General features: G+C 42.6%; 3 protein-coding genes across 4 annotated transcripts; all 3 read left to right on the top strand.

The window, feature by feature from the left end:
- Positions 1 to 602: 602 nt before the first annotated feature.
- arr3a (arrestin 3a, retinal (X-arrestin)) lies at positions 603 to 7,508 on the top strand. 2 transcript variants are annotated; one of them, XM_071460173.1, is made up of 18 exons: positions 603 to 684; positions 2,410 to 2,441; positions 3,194 to 3,224; positions 3,371 to 3,431; positions 3,542 to 3,586; positions 3,705 to 3,895; positions 4,325 to 4,384; positions 4,488 to 4,564; positions 4,689 to 4,824; positions 5,022 to 5,106; positions 5,206 to 5,278; positions 5,390 to 5,527; positions 5,785 to 5,868; positions 5,983 to 6,006; positions 6,113 to 6,162; positions 6,314 to 6,333; positions 6,474 to 6,504; positions 6,963 to 7,508. In XM_071460173.1, the coding sequence occupies exons 2-16, from the start codon at positions 2,434 to 2,436 to the stop codon at positions 6,316 to 6,318; spliced, it is 1,068 nt and encodes a 355-aa protein (XP_071316274.1). In that variant the 5' UTR covers positions 603 to 684; positions 2,410 to 2,433; the 3' UTR covers positions 6,319 to 6,333; positions 6,474 to 6,504; positions 6,963 to 7,508. The 2 variants fall into 2 exon arrangements, with proteins under 2 accessions (XP_071316274.1, XP_071316275.1); XM_071460174.1 differs by having other exon boundaries at positions 6,967 to 7,508.
- Positions 7,509 to 9,230: 1,722 nt separating this feature from the next.
- On the top strand, positions 9,231 to 11,765 carry znrd2 (zinc ribbon domain containing 2). The gene is made up of 4 exons (XM_071460181.1): positions 9,231 to 9,362; positions 9,838 to 9,989; positions 10,086 to 10,170; positions 10,314 to 11,765. The coding sequence occupies exons 1-4, from the start codon at positions 9,347 to 9,349 to the stop codon at positions 10,748 to 10,750; spliced, it is 690 nt and encodes a 229-aa protein (XP_071316282.1). The 5' UTR covers positions 9,231 to 9,346; the 3' UTR covers positions 10,751 to 11,765.
- Positions 11,766 to 12,234: 469 nt separating this feature from the next.
- fam89b (family with sequence similarity 89 member B) lies at positions 12,235 to 15,664 on the top strand. Its single transcript, XM_071460182.1, has 2 exons — positions 12,235 to 12,731; positions 14,013 to 15,664. Exons 1-2 carry the CDS (start codon positions 12,483 to 12,485, stop codon positions 14,295 to 14,297), a joined length of 534 nt encoding a protein of 177 aa, XP_071316283.1. The 5' UTR covers positions 12,235 to 12,482; the 3' UTR covers positions 14,298 to 15,664.
- Positions 15,665 to 16,434: the final 770 nt, after the last annotated feature.

A 16,434-nucleotide genomic window follows, 5' to 3' on the forward strand; every position in this document is an offset into this window, starting at 1 on the left:
TGTCACTGCACACAATGCCAGACCCACTCATATGATGTCATATCAATGTGACCTTTTTTCCTTATTAGATGACGTTCAAGCAATGTTTGGGGATATTTTGTGTATTCCTTGAAAAGATATTCATTGTGAAGCTTAACTGTCCCTATTTGCCAGGTATCTCAATATACCAAAAAAGGCAGTTAAAGTTAAAGCTGCTGTTTATTTATCTCTTTGACCAAATACACATACTTCTCTCATCTACTGGTGGGCGAAATGTGTCTCAGGTTTCAGGCTTTTTTGACAAAGATCAAAAATCACAACACTCTCTCAGAGAAATGAACCTGGATCTTTAAAAAGGCCTTAAACTTTATGACCCTGATGTATTCTCCCTTCTGTACGAAAGGAGACCTGGTTGGTTGGTGGAGGAGCAGAGGGGGATTATCGGCCTACTACAACCAAGGCATGTGGTGACTATATAGTTGTATGTCTGTCCCTGTGATTTAGCTGGCTGGTATTTTTAAACCCTTTGTAGTCCAAAAAAGCCATCCACTGATTGCTTAACTGGATTATGAAGCAGGCTAGGACAGCAATAATGGACTGGTTAAACCCGAATGCTGTTGTATATAAAGGGAGCTCATCTGTTACAGACTGCATTTTCAGCTTACCCTGAGACACTCTACCAAGATCCCAGACATCTGAAGAGAGGTAAGTTCTCCTTATATGCAGATGTATGTATGGATGTATGGATCGATGCATGGATGCATGGATGGATGGATGCCAATTCTAAGGAAAGCTCCTACCTCCTACAATGGGCTGATACCTGAAAGATTACATACAATCATGGTAGTTCAGGGTCACTGATGCATTTGTGGGTATGTTGGTAGTCAACCTAATTGTATCACAGTGTAAAACATTTTACAGGCTGAAATGGGTTATATGGTTTCTGCAATTTCTGCAACAGATAATGTGATGCACTTTGTGGGTAAATCATTATACCAGTCTGGCCAGTAGAGGTAGAGCATCTCTGTTGTTGGGTCACAGATTAAAGCAACATAAAATATTCATGGTGGTTTTACAGTTAAATGTTTCGCCTATCTGATCAAGTGCAAGCCTGATTCAAAGGGTCAAGCGCTGCCAGAGAATAAATTAGTAAAATAATTCTGTAGTTTTCCCTGTGTGATGCTGTCTGAAAATGAGCTGGCTAAGTTGAAGGAGAGGTTTGACGTCAAGTCTCCAAAGTTATCAGCAGACTGCAGCCACCATCAGTTGTGCTAAACAGCAATAATCATTAACAGAACATTTACCCATTCATGTGGTAATCATCTGATATATTAGATTTAATATATAATGTTAATAATATATTACTGGACAGGCTGAGAAAAGTGGTTCCAAGAAAAGAAAAGCATGATTTATATCATTAATATTTAAACAGGGTTTTCATAATAGTTAATCAGCAAGAACTGAGGGAAGCAACTGCACTGTTCCTCTACATGGTGCTGAAAGGTACATGCAGCCCATGTTCCTGAATCCACACAGTTTGAACTGGAGGTTCCTGCTGAACCAAACAAGACACCTTTCTCCTCCATGCATGTACCCACCGCAGCAACTCTGTGCATAATACTGCAACTTTTTTGAGTTTGAACTTAGTGATCCGCAATGTTAAGATATGTTGTCTAATTTGTACAGTGTTGCATTAATAATGGAGTCCGTTAATTTTGTTTTACAGTGACAGTCATATAGAGCCCTCTTTTTATTTCTGCAGTATTCAATGCTCAAGTTTTTTTTCAAGTTTTTTAAGATTCTACGTAAATATTGCACAGAACTCATAAATTAATAACACCAAAAAGTCTCAGGACAGTAGATGGAGCCTGAAACTAAAGTAAGACAAGAGCAAACACCTCTGATGGCTCTCCGGTTAACTCTGAGATCTTTAGTGAACAACAATGATACAAACACTCACAGCTCTGTTATGATCCCCATTATAGAGCTATAGAGGGCTGCTGCTAGGACTCAGTGTCTCATTAAGTCCAGGAACACTATTGCAATTCACGAATGGGTTTTATCCATTTAACTGTCCTTGAATAGTCAACTCAAGCAGCAGCTTTGGCACTGCTGTTCCATTTGAGGGGAACACACTGTGACATAATCTGGAGTGCCATGTAAATCTGGCCCAGGGCTGTGGTGTGAGGCACGTTAGCAGATACGGAATAGAAGATTTCAACAGCTTTGGCTCAGGAGCCCTAACACTGATGGTGTAATCTCATTCCAAAGGATTGACCTTCCGTACCTTCAAAACAGAAACATCACTCCGGCTGCCAGAGAGCTGCCAGTTGGTGAAAGATCAATGTCTTAATCCCAACAAATGACTGATGCTGCAACCTCAGAATAACGTAACGTTACGTCTTTCTTTTTTTCCTTCTCTCCCAACAGAACCCTTCCAAAGATCTTCCAGAGATGGCAAAGTAAGTGTTGTTTACCTCGTCTCCCAAAGGCATTTCTCTCACTTCAACTTTCCCTGCTTCAAGCTGAAAAATCAAAGCTTGAGCTTGAAAGATACAGGTTGTTGTTGTTGTTGTTGTTGTTCCAAGCTTCCCAAATATGATAATCAAAAGTGTATACTGATGGAAAGATTGGTCTCTTTTCCTGAAAACAACCAAAAAGAGCAGAAAAGCTGAAATAAAAATCTGTAATCACTTCTGTATGAGCATGGAGTTGCACACTTTGACCTGCGTCATCCAACTCAGAGAAGTGACGAGTAGTTTTAAAGTATTTATTTAAAGTTTGTAAAGGCTTAATCGGTTGATGTGTGAGTTTAAATGTGGTCTCGCTAATTAGTTAGCTGGGATCACGCAGGTAATCAGCTATTTGGGAAGCCTGTTACACCATTTGTAGCTCCATCACCTGGGCGTGCCTTTCAATCCGGGCGAGATGAGGTAAAGCTGCTCCACACTTAGCTATTCCTAACTGGATAAAAGGAATAAGGGATTACTGGCCCTTCTGCTGCTTGCCAAAGAAACTACTTTACCTTCAGAGTCTAAGACCAATCATTATTTTATCTGATTAATCCAGACAGTTACTCATTTACATTCGCAAGCCAACTGAAATGAGTGTCATGGGTCGGTTTGCTGAGGCCAATTATGAACAAATATGGGCTGATACATTAAAACCAGATACATGAGTCCTTAAGTGATGTTTTTCTTCCTTTTTTTCACAGGGTTTTCAAGAAGACCAGTGGAAACGGAGGGGTGAGTCTACACCTGATGATCTGTATTGAGTTCTTCTCATGTTTTGGTTTGCATAGTTTTTTTTTTTTTTTCCATCAATGGAAAATGAATGAAAGTGTCAACAGGGTTTGAAACAATCAGCTGTTTTCCTTCCATCCTTCTCTTAGCTGACCCTCTACCTGGGAAAGAGAGACTATGTGGACCATGTGGCTACAGTGGACAAAGTTGGTACGTTCCTTCTTCAGCCCATGCATGTGTCTGTGTGTGTGCGCCTGCTTGAGGGTAATAAATATAACATCATTCTGATCATTCTGTAATACTGCTACTTATACGTACAGATGGTGTTGTAAAGCTGGACCCAGCAGACTTTGGAGACAGAAAAGGTAACATCATCAAAATTCCCATTTTCAAAGCTGGAAAAATACATAAGCCTAAACTTAAGTCAAGTCCCTTTGTGATGCAAGATGCAATAATAATGAATCTGCTAATATGTGGTGACAGTGTTTGTGCAGCTGGCATGTGCCTTCCGTTATGGCAGTGAAGACCTGGATGTGATGGGCCTGTGCTTCAGGAAGGACATCTGGATCCAGCATGTCCAGATCTACCCTGAGAGCCACAAACCAGCTCTGAGCGCCATGCATGACACCCTGCTGAAGAAGGCTGGGGACAACGCACATGCTTTCACTTTTGAGGTATGTGACAACACGTCCTGTCACAACGGTAAAGAGTTTCAGACCTCAGCCTGTTCAGATGAAATGAAAGTGATTCATGGCCCCAACAATATTAACTATTTAACAGGCTACTATATGGCATCATGGCAGAGTTCTTAAACTGCTTGTTTGGTATGCTCTTAATTAAAAATGTGAATTAAATGAATTTAAATGGTTTGAAACAGATCATAATTTCTATATAATCCCTATATTGTGCACAAAATAAAATATAACATCCTCAAAGTCACATAAGAACTTGACAAGCTTTGGGACCTAAAAATCAGCCAGAAAAGGTTGACACACACACAAGTCTGAACTCCTTGAATGCAAGCTTTGAAAATATGATTTAATTTGAGTGTAAGTTAAAAAAAAAATGTCTGTTTAGTTATAAATGTTCATCTTTATCTCCAGATTCCCAACAACCTGCCATGCTCAGTCTCTCTGCAGCCTGGACCTGACGACAAGGGGAAGGTAAATCTCTTGTTAATCTGATAACACCATTCGCCTTCACAATAAAACAGACTGCATCCCATAATCTTAGCGTCTAACTGTAGGTTTTATTTTTGCTTTGCAGGCTTGTGGCGTCGACTTTGAGGTCAAAACTTACCTTGCCAAAGAAAAGTGCAACGCCGATGAGAAGATTGACAAGAAGTGAGTACACTCTCATTTTCACCGTCTCTTTGTGGTCACTCATATTTTCTAGCACTTGTGTTACTATTCTGCCTAACGAACATTTCCTCTTCTCCATCCCGTCTTCTTCCTTTACGTCTTACAGGGACACTGCTCGCCTTATCATTCGTAAAATCCAGTACGCTCCCACTGAGGTGGGAGCCGGGCCCAAGGCTGATATCTGCAAAAGCTTCATGATGTCTGACAAGCCTGTTCACCTAGAAGCTTCAATGGATAAAGATGTACGGTGGCAAAATGTTACAATTTTTAAAAAAAATCTCTGCATCTTCACAACACTTTTTTTTACAAGCAAATTTTTCTGCTAAATATTTATGGCTGTTTCCAGTGTGAGTCTGAGTGCAGACTGAGAGTATGCTATCCTAACTATCCAAACTCCATTCTCCTTCATTAATTGGTATTCTTCTGGTTTTGACCACAGCTCTATTTCCACGGTGAAGCAATCCCAATCAAAATTAAAATCAACAATGAGAGCAACAAAACAGTCAAGAAAATCAAAATCACTGGTGGGTACCTCAGTTGATAGAAATAACATGACTGTTACTACAAGAACAGCCCAGATACTTTGCCTCACTCTCTGCGTCCTCATTCTTCTCCTCTCACAGTGGACCAAACCACAGACATTGTCCTCTACTCAGCAGACAAATACACCAAGGCTGTTTTAAACCAAGAGTTCGGGTAACTGAAACTACTCAACACACAGCAAAATTCAAACATCAGGAAGTATCACAGAAGTCGTGACAGAGGACGTGCTTATGCTCGGATCTGTTTGTGTTTCATCCCCCACAGAGAGACAGTGGACCCCAGTGGCACCTATGAGAACACTCTGAGCATCACCCCCGTGCTGTCTGAGAACAAGGAGAAAAGAGGTCTGGCGCTGGATGGACGACTGAAGGATGAGGACACTAACTTGGCCTCCAGCACCATGTAAGTGTGCAAACGCAGCAGACGTGACCAAAGTAGGGTTTACATGTAACTCACTTGATTACTGCGGGAAAGTCCGGACAGGAAAGCAGTTATCTCCTCTGTGACCGACAACTCTGCACATCACGCATGTTTCCACTCTGTAGTTTTACATTCAGAGTAGCCTTTCCTTCATGTCACTCTATGTCCATTACAGTAGGACGCTTAACTAAATTAAACCCTGTAATCCCTCAAATCCTTGTAATTCTTCTTCACAACAGGCTGCGGCAGGGTGTCGAAAAAGAGGTGTTGGGAATCCTGGTTTCCTACAAGATTAAGATTAACCTGATGGTGGCTGGAGGAGGGTGAGTGCCTGTTGGCATCCAAGCATGTTTTGCCAGAAAAAAAACTCACTTGATGATTAAATGGAGTGAAATTAACCAAAACAAACTTATGATGTCCCTCTTCTCTTCATGTAGCCTGCTGGGCGGCCTCACTGCAAGGTGAGCACCATCCATGAACTACTATACATCACAGCCCATACAGCCAATTTGCAGTGTTTACCAATTATCTGTATGATTCTGATTGGTTGGTTTATTGTCTCTGCAGTGATGTCACAGTGGAGCTGCCACTGATGCTCATGCACCCCAAGCCTGCAGGTATTTTCTTTTAAGTAACACACATCGCAAATGCTACTAATGTTACTGCTGCCACTGCCACATAGTTTACATGCCGGCTTTTCTGATGATTTTATCCTCTCACCCTACTATTTTCTTCCTTTTACATCAACCTCCCTTCCAAACTGAGCAGAGTAAAGACTGCACATCAATGTAAGTACCAAATCACCTTTAGTTTTGGGGGCCATCACCTACAAATCATATTGTTGAGATTTATTGTACGGGTTAGCAGTTAGATTTTGTTATTGGGCAGTAATGTTTTGCCTTTTCTGATAATGTTCTTCTTTTTATAGTGTCTTAAAAGAAAACTCCCCTATAGTCAAGGTGAGGTTTAGACACAGTACAGTTCAATAAAGTCTGCTCTGTTGTGATCTGCTGGCTGTGCATCCATGTCTTTGAGTGAAAACGCAAGTATTTTGAGTAAAGTATTGGTCACTTTAAGTATATCTTTTAAGTGTATATGCTAATAGGAGAGTGCTGTGATAATTTGTATTGTACATTTTAGGAACATTTTTAATGCATGCCTTTTACTTGTAACAGAGTATCACTACTATGATATTGCAATAGTCAATATTATTGTTTATTGTCAATAAAATCTTGATTAAAGCAAAACCAAAATTTATCAAAACTTCCAGGGCATTAAAAAATAATAACTGCCCATAATTTTATGTTATATAAAGATCACAGTTCTTTTTCACTTTGTAGAAAGCCACAGTAAAATTAAATTCAGTGACCATCCATGATAATGGTGTAAACTTCTCTTTGTGTTGACTTCTTTTTAGAAAGGATGTTACCCAGGAGGTTGAGAAGAAACCCACGTAAAGACAGGATGACAACAAGACAACGTGACACAAAACAAAGACAGAGAAGAATGTGACTGGTGTAATAAAGGCACATACAGTAAAAAAAAATAACTAAACAACTGAAGAGAATGACCTTTTTGGCACACTGAGGATATTCTTACAGATGTAACATCAGACCCCCTCACACATTTTGTTGTCCTCGTTTTTGTTGGTTAATTCGTGTGTTTTAGCTGTAGAGGAAGTATTTGGATTGCAAAATAGTGTCCATCAATTAGCTACCAAAGACCTCTGTAGAAACAGACTCATACATGTACAGAATTATTTTCACCTCACTTCAGAGTATGAGTGGGGAAAGACAGGAAATCAGACTGAGCCCATAAAAGCCAATGTGCTTTGGATGAAAGTGATACACTCATCTGTGATTTTGAATGACATGTTTTTTCTTTCCGTGAAATGTACCAGTTTCTGTTTTTGAGTGGCTGAGTCAAATCATCCAAAATACAATAAAATAATTTAAAAAACAGAGTTCTGTTCGTTCTGTCTCATGAAGATGCTGCTCTGGTGTCCTCTGATAGTTGTTTATTTGTTTTAAACTTAATGAATGAAGTTTAACAGCTGAAATTCTATAAATGACAACTGCTGGGTTCAGTTGTTAAACTGCTAAACGCAAATATCTAATCAGCCAATCACTGGGGAGAGGCAAGGTGTACCTAATAAAGTGGTCGGTCACTTTATTAGGTACACCTTGCTAGTACTGTGTTGGACCCCCTTTTGCTTTAAGAACTGCCTTAATTCTTCGTGGCATAGATTCAACAAGCTGCTGGAAACATTCCTCAGAGATTTTGGTGCATATTGACATGACAGCATCACACAGTTGCTGCAGATTTGTCAGCATTCATGATGCAAATCTCCTGTTCCGCCACATCCCAAAGGTGCTCTATTGGATTGAGATGTGGTGACTGTGGAGGCCATTTGAGTGGAGTGAACTCTCTGTCATGTTCAAGAAACCAGTTTGAGATGATCTGAGCTTTGTGACACGGTGCGTTATCCTGCTGGAAGCTGCCATCAGAAGACGGGTACATTGTGGTCATAAAGGGATGGACATGGTCAACAACAGTACTCAGGTAGGCTGTGATGGCATTTAAACGATGCTCAGTTGGTACTTAGGGGCCCAAAGTTTGCCAAGGAAATATCCCCCACACCATTACACCACCACCACCAGCCTGAACTGTTGATACAAGGCAGGATGGATCCATGCTTTAATGTTGATCCTACCATCCAAATGTTGCAGCAGAAATCAAGACTCTTGAGACCAGGCAACATTTTCCCAATCTTCTGTTGTCCAATTTTGGTGAGCCCGTGCAAATTGTAGCCTCAGTTTCCTGTTCTTAGCTGACAGGAGGGGCACCCGGTGTGGTCTTCTGCTGCTGTAGCCCATCTGCTTCAAGGCTCTATGTGTTGTGCATTCAGAGATGCTCTTCTGCAGACCTTGGTTGTAACGAGTGGTTATTTGAGTTACTGTTACCTTCCTATCAGCTCGAAGCAGTCTGGCCATTCTCCTCTGACCTCTGGCATCAACAAGGCATTTTCGCCCAGAGAACTGCCGCTCACTGGATATTTTCTCTTTTTCGCACCATTCTCTGTGAACCCTTGAGATGGTTGTGTGGGAAAATCCCAGTAGATCAGCAGTTTCTGAAATACTCAGACCAGCCCATCTGGCACCAACAACCATGCCACGTTCAAGACACTTAAATCACCTTTCTTCCCCATTCTGATGCTCGGCTTGAGCTTCAGCAGGTCGTCTTGACCATGAGAACAGGTTTACCTAATAAAGTGGCTGGTGAGTAGAGAGAGAGAGAGAGAGAGAGAGAGAGAAGAGAGAGAGAGAGACATTATATTTATACAGGTTCCAGCTCATAAGGAAATTATTAACTAGCAAAGGAGACAGCCAAACAGGAAGACACCATAGACATTTTGTTTGTTATGCTGACAGCATAACTGGGGTGAAACGAAAACAGATGATATTTTATGCAACTGAGAAGGAGGAGGGCACCATGTGATTAGTGGGAAGAAACACCAAAGGGGAACATTGGAGTACACAATGAAACACTACATCTAATAGGTAAACGACCATCTGGTCTGCATGAGCATTCAAACAGAAGAGTCTGCGCAGATACTCATCTACAGTTCAGTTGTGCACTTGGATCAATACTGGATTAATAAATTGTTTTTAAGGGTAACAACGTCCCACTTTCCCGCCTGCAGGGGGCCACAACAGTCGCCGCTGAAATGTTTCTTTCCGACCAGCGACGAAGACGACGACGTGTGACGTCATCGCGCACAACGTGTAGCACAGGAGCAACATGGCTTTGAATGGAGGTTTGTGAATTTATAACCAAGCTAACTTTGTTTTTTTTTTTTTCTCGCATTCACTTACTCTGCTTGTGAAGCAGCGTTTTGACGTGCGTATACGCAGTGGTTCTCGGGTGTAATTTTATTTTTAACTAAGATTTGTCGTCGCCGCCATATACATGTCGTGAGCTAGACGTTAGCCCGGCTGCTTTGCTAGCTATCGTTTCGTAGCAAGGCACTGCAGCTAGCTAGTCACTTTTTAAAAAACAGCACAACTTTAACCAAAGAATTATCCAATTGGTAGAAAAGTCTTATAAAATCTATTGAGTAAAAATGTCAAAGGGGCAACAATGATGGACACGCATTCGTTTCAACGGTGCTAAAACTGTTTAGAAGTTGTGTCACATCAAAAACACCTAGTTCATGGGGATAATATTGCGGCAGAGTGTCTGTGTAGGTGCAGTCCACTGAAATTAAATTAGCACTTTGTTACTCACCCCAGATGACGAGGACTTTGAGTGGGAGCCTCCAACAGAGGCAGAGATGAAGGTGATCCAGGCTCGCAGAGAGCGACAAGACAAAATCAGCAAGCTGATGGGAGACTACCTGCTCAAAGGCTACAAGATGCTGGGAGAGTGCTGTGATGTGTGTGGGGTGAGTAGAGCATACTTTTATTTTGTCTGTGAAGGTGGCAGTGCCTTGATTATGTACAAAAGGCAGAGTGGTATAACTTATGTTTTGTGTTTCCAGACTATTCTTCTCCAGGACAGACAGCAGAAAAACTACTGTGTTTCATGTCAGGAGCTGGACTCTGATATTGATAAGGACAACCCTGGTATACACAACTCACACATACATGTTTACTGCTCAAACCTGCTGTTTTGTGTCCTCTGTTCTTGCTCCTCGCCTTGTGTTGTTTCTAATTTTATTTGCTCTTGTTCCCATGTCTCCCCTTCTTCCTCACTCCACTCCTCTCAGCTCTAAATGCACAGGCGGCGTTGTCCCAGGTGAGAGAAAGGCAACTTGCAGCGCAGTCCCCTGCACCGTCCCAGGCCCCTGAACTCAATGGAGTGCCCAGCAACAGTCCTGCAAGTGGGTCAGTACCTCAGCCCAGACCAGAGCACTGTGAGGGGGCTGCTGCAGGAGGGAGAGCCCCCCTTCCTCCACCTGCTGTTCCTTCTCCTTCAGCTCCTCCCTCCACCACAGCCCTGGCCCCAGCTCGTCCCCCAGTTAGTCCACAGAGCACTGCCCTCCGACCTGTGTTGCAAGAAGCTGAAGAAGCTGTTCTAACCAAACTTCGCTGGGCCACTACTCAGCTACAGAGCTCAGCCTCCCTAGAAGCAAGTATCCAGCTCTGCAGCCTCATCGCCAGCTGTGCCAATTCACTGCGCAGCCTCAAGGAGCTCAGCCAGTAGCCATCATGGAGTGGCTGAAACCATGGAGCCATGTGAACGCTGTTTCTACTTGCCTCTGTCTTGGAATACTGACTCTGGTCCGCTGCTTTGCAGCATCTCCTTTTGACTGAATGTTTGCGTAGAGCTGAATTCAAAATTGGTCCAAAAATGCACTTGATATGGAATTACAGTGTCAAAAGAGCATAGGTTACTAGGTTGGGTTAATTTAACCATACCGCTGGCAGAAATATCATGCTACATGGTTTCTTAATATGTTCATTTCACTTGTTGTCAACTTGTAAGTTATGATTTAATTATCAAAAACTCAACATTTGTCAAAGCTCATTAATTGTTGGTATTAATTTTAAACCATATGGCCATTAAAAAAATTTCAACAGGGCTTAATCCATATTCTGCAGAAAAATAACGCTAACATATCCATAGCGGGTTAGCTCATGTTGATCCAAAATGGAAGCAATTCCCCGACATCTTGGAATTCTTTTCCTGATTAGTTGTTCATAGTATCTAAAAAATGGTGTAGGTTTGCAAATCGCAAGGTTCGTACAAAAGTTGAAATCCCTGTACACACATGCCTGTATGATGAACATGCTACTAGAATGTATGTCAACAGTTAAAATGTGTAGCCTGTTGGTGTGTCGTTAAACACACCAGTCCTCTAAATTGACCCTGCTTCTTCACACCGACAGGTATTTGCTGCTCAGCCTGACACTCAGATCACTTTCTGGTGTCTCTGGCCCTCTGGTGGTATAAAGCTTGTCATTATGCGCTGACATTTCTTAGGTTTTTATTGTAAATATATTTGATGCATGATGGTGACGGTGGGCAGTTTATTCAGTGATGCTCAGATGAGACGGGACAACATTCAGGAGTCAGACTCATTGTTCAGAGCATGTAAACTGTGCACTGTACATCCGTAGACAGCACTTCATATTAGAAAAAAAGCAAGCTTCAGTGTTGTTCAAGGCAGTCAGAGTTTTATAATTGTGTACCTGAATAAAGCTTTGCCTGTTCAGGAGTTCTGCAGTTTGTTTCTTTCCACAAGAGGGTGCCAAATGCAAAAAGCAGTGTCATAAGTTTATTAATTGGAAAATGTGAGTATAATTTGGAGTACTAATGAATATATATGAGTTGCATCTCTGTTTATAATTATGCCCTGTGAATTGCAGTTAAATCTACAGCTATATGTATGCGCACAAGTCACCACTGTTGCACTGGCATGGGCCTGTTGTACTGGGGCATTTCTGTTGCTGTTTCTGTAAAGAGGGCAAATTGACAAACCACCAGTCTGCCTATTTATGGGCTTGTTTGGAGTCTCAGCGTTGCACAGCCTGAGCTTATCTCCTTGTGTTTTGAAAACGTCTAAACGTAGCCTGGTGAGCCTCATGAGAAATCCAGTCGATGGTCTCCTTTCACCCCCAAACATGGACTGAAGCGAGGCGGGGCTCGGAGCTGTCACTGCCGGGCGGAGCCGGCGGCTGTCGGTGAACTCGCCCACACAAAGCAGAGGAAACAAAACAAAGCCAGGAAGCATGACATTACCCCGGCATTCACTGCTTCTACAGTAGCCCGACCACCTCCCGAAAACAGGATTGCATCGACTGGAAGAGAGGAAAAGCAGCACCTGTGGGTGACGGTGAGGCGGCGTTCACACTGTGTATGAGCGTTTGAGAGAGATCACGCTTTTTCCTGCAGAAACCTGTGCGTCTCCTGTTGAGTCCGCTGTCCGTGCAGCATGAACGGGAGTGGGTGCAGCGCGGCGGACTGTCCGGGGGGCGGTGTCTTCTCGGTGGAGGGGCTGCCGCCGCTGCCCAAAGGCCTGAGCGGCATCCTCAACTCCAGCGGCGGGTCGTGGCGGGACATCGAGAGGGTGCACAGCAAGAGAGCGCGCATCCAGGCCGACATCGGCGGCGGTGACGCGCTGCGCGGTCACAGCAAGCCGGGCGGACTGGACGCTGCTCTGGCCCTGCTGCGGAAAGAGATGGTAAGGAGGTCGGCCGCTCACAGGCTGTCCCGTCCGTGGAGAGAGATTTGACAAAAATCATTTGAAAGTCTTAAATTTTACGGCTTTCAACCACAAATCAGTGGATAGAGTTCGCTCAGTTGTCATGGAGACCGGTGGAAGAAGTTACTTAAGTTCGCTCAGTTGTCATGGAGACCGGTGGAAGGAGTTACTTAGGTTCGCTCAGTTGTCATGGAGACCGGTGGAAGAAGTTACTTAAGTTCGCTCAGTTGTCATGGAGACCGGTGGAAGAAGTTACTTAGGTTCGCTCAGTTGTCATGGAGACCGGTGGAAGAAGTTACTTAAGTTCGCTCAGTTGTCATGGAGACCGGTGGAAGAAATTACTTAGGTTCGCTCAGTTGTCATGGAGACCGGTGGAAGGAGTTACTTAAGTTCGCTAAGTTGTCATGGAGACCGGTGGAAGGAGTTACTTAGGTTCGCTCAGTTGTCATGGAGACCGGTGGAAGAAGTTACTTAAGTTCGCTCAGTTGTCATGGAGACCGGTGGAAGAAGTTACTTAGGTTCGCTCAGTTGTCATGGAGACCGGTGGAAGAAGTTACTTAGGTTCGCTCAGTTGTCATGGAGACCGGTGGAAGAAGTTACTTAAGTTCGCTCAGTTGTCATGGAGACCGGTGGAAGAAATTACTTAGGTTCACTCAGTTGTCATGGAGACCGGTGGAAGGAGTTACTTAAGTTCGCTAAGTTGTCATGGAGACCGGTGGAAGGAGTTACTTAAGTTCGCTCAGTTGTCATGGAGACCGGTGGAAGAAATTACTTAGGTTCGCTCAGTTGTCATGGAGACCGGTGGAAGAAGTTACTTAAGTTCGCTCAGTTGTCATGGAGACCGGTGGAAGAAGTTACTTAGGTTCGCTCAGTTGTCATGGAGACCGGTGGAAGAAGTTACTTAGGTTCGCTCAGTTGTCATGGAGACCGGTGGAAGAAGTTACTTAAGTAAAAGTGCACAACCAGTACATTAATTTAAAATACTCTGTTACAAGGAAACCAGTGGTTCAACCTTTGATGATGTGTTGTGTTTAATAAGCTTATCGTCTGTTTCCTTTGGAGACTCTTATTCTGAAAATGTAGTGGAGTAAAAAAATAAGTAAACAAACACCTAAAAACTGCGGGGAGATGGTTCATTTGCCAAGATGCTTTTTATCAATCTACTGTTTCTGAGGTACAAAAATAACTTGCATTACTTTCCTCATTTGTTGTATCCCTTCTGGTGGCCAAAACAGATATTTGATGTTTTGTATGAAACAGGTCGGTCTGCGCCAGCTCGACATGTCTCTGCTGAGCCAGCTGTGGTCTCTCCATGAAGCCATCCAGGAGTACAAGGGCTCCTCGCTTCTGTCTGAGGCCTCTTTCAGTGCTGATAATGGATACTCTGAGGAGGAGGAGGAGGATGAAGTAGAGGAGGAGGAGGAGGAGGATGGGGAGGCCGTTGTTCTCTCACAGCCTTCGTCGTCTTCGTCATCCTTGTCTCTGCCTCCACCCAGCAGCAACTCCAGGGACCAGTGGATCAAAGACTCCTTTCATATTCCCTGATGAAGAAACAGACATTCGCTCCATGCACTACAAACTGTGGAGACTCACTGACTGTATTTTCTCACTGGTGATGTCTCTTCCTGTGCCTTTAGGCTCCACTTACACTGGCTTCTATGCTATGCATCTCTTACACAGGTAATATGTCCAGCATATAGTCTTATCCACATACATATTTTTCACTTTGGAAAGTCACTGTTTGTCTGATAGAAAATTGGTTGCATCTTTCCGACTCTTTTTCAACCAAGAATGACTTTATCTGACATGTCATCGATGTGGTTGGGGATTTTTATATCTTATAAAATAAGCAGTGACATACTGTATGTGGCGTTTCCATTTACATCGGACCAAGTTTGTGCGCCGCTGCAGGTTTGAACTCAGCTTTTATGTGTCTTGGTTATGCTTGTACTGAGTAGAAATGTGATTACGGCACTTAAAGAAGCACAAAGTGGATTATATGGGACCCAGTCACAAGTCATCTAATGACTGTGGTTTTGTGATAATTTCAGGCTTTGAGGCTCCCTGTTTTGTAAGGTGAATAGGATAATCTCTCCTCTCACACAGTAATCTTCACCATTCAGTGTCTTGACTCAAGAACAGAGGTGCTGTCGATCAATAAGCTATTCTGTCAGTCATACAGAATAGATCTGGTGCTGCGGATCTATGAACCTTTGACACAGTGTACCCATTTCTCATTCCCACAGAGGAAGAGAATATTTTTTTGAAAATAATGTTTAGCTTGTTATTAATCTCCCAAGTCTGACATTTTCTCTTGATATTTGAGCTACGAAAACGTTTGCACAACAACCTGCAGTCTTCTCGGAAAATCATCCCAAACAAAGACACAGATGTCTCTTGGCTGACTCTTGGCTATCTATAAAAGTTTTGTATGGACCACTGAAAGACACTTTGCTTCATCACCGGTCCAAACTTATAACAAAACAGAGAGAAAAAAAAATGCAATGATATGAAAATGTCACTTTCTGTCAGGACATCAAACAAAGGATTCATTTGGATGGGGTTCTTCTCTGAAGTATTAAGCTGCCATTAACAGCTCAGACGTTGAGCTTTTTTCAGTGTTTCTATCCATTGGTTGTATTTAAATGAAATCTAGTATTTGATGAAATATTAATCAGTTCAGCTCTTTTTATCACATATAGGACTTAGGATGGGCGTAGGACTGTCACTCTGTATATTAAGAAATAAAAGGGCACAGTCTGACTAACAGTAATGATCTCACAGTCTTGTATTAAATCACCAATCAAACAAAATGTATTAGAGTTTTATAAACGGGCAAATGGGTTGAAACAGTCAACAAATGACTTTTTTTTGTATCTGTATCTTAAAATAAAACTGCATTGTATACCACGAACACTGGGTGAATTCCTGCATTTGAAATTAAAAGCATGATATTGCAGAGAATCACCAACAGGGGACACACAGTCTCCAGTCAACAGGGCGCTCCTTCACTCCGCAGGCCTCCACCTCTGAGGTCACGTTGAAAGCAGGAGCGTGGGGAAAACCATTTGCTTCGGAGAGAGCAGGAATGAAGGGGAGTAGAAAATCTCATGCTGTTCTCTATTTATAATCAACATGTGTCGTGGATATAGTTAGAATATATCTGCCTGTCTGTCTCTCTGTCAGTCTGGCAGTAGATCTCCATCTCATCCATCACAGTGCATCTTTTTGTGATTTGGATTATCAGCTACAGTTAATGGAAATGTGGATTTTTAACTGACTGACGCTTGTATTTCTTTCTTCTCTTTACTTTCTGTCTCTACCTCCTGATATTTTCTGCATTGTGCCTAATAGACGGGCAGTCAGCCCAGCTGTTCCTGTTATTATCACACCCCGCAGTTACAGTAAGAACTGTTAGTGTTCTGTAGTGTGTGACTATTAAAACAAATAGACTTTTGACTGGAGGTCAGTGTGGTGGATGTCAGCAGGGAGAGCTGGGAAGGACAAAAAAGGTGGTAGTGGGGAAGCTTCCTCAGGAAAACAATGAATGTTGAGATCAGTTTTTGAAGTGAGGAAATGAAACAAATGCTCGAGCAGAATTCCACCAAAGCAAGAAACAACATGAGAAAAGACACCTGTTGATATGTTTATGATAACCATTCATTTAGAAGCAGAGAAATGT

This window comes from Trachinotus anak, unplaced genomic scaffold (genome assembly GCF_046630095.1).
Source record: "Trachinotus anak isolate AG129_WGS33_773 ecotype Australia unplaced genomic scaffold, CSIRO_AGI_Tana_v1 ptg000024l, whole genome shotgun sequence".
Lineage (NCBI taxonomy): Eukaryota > Metazoa > Chordata > Actinopteri > Carangiformes > Carangidae > Trachinotus > Trachinotus anak.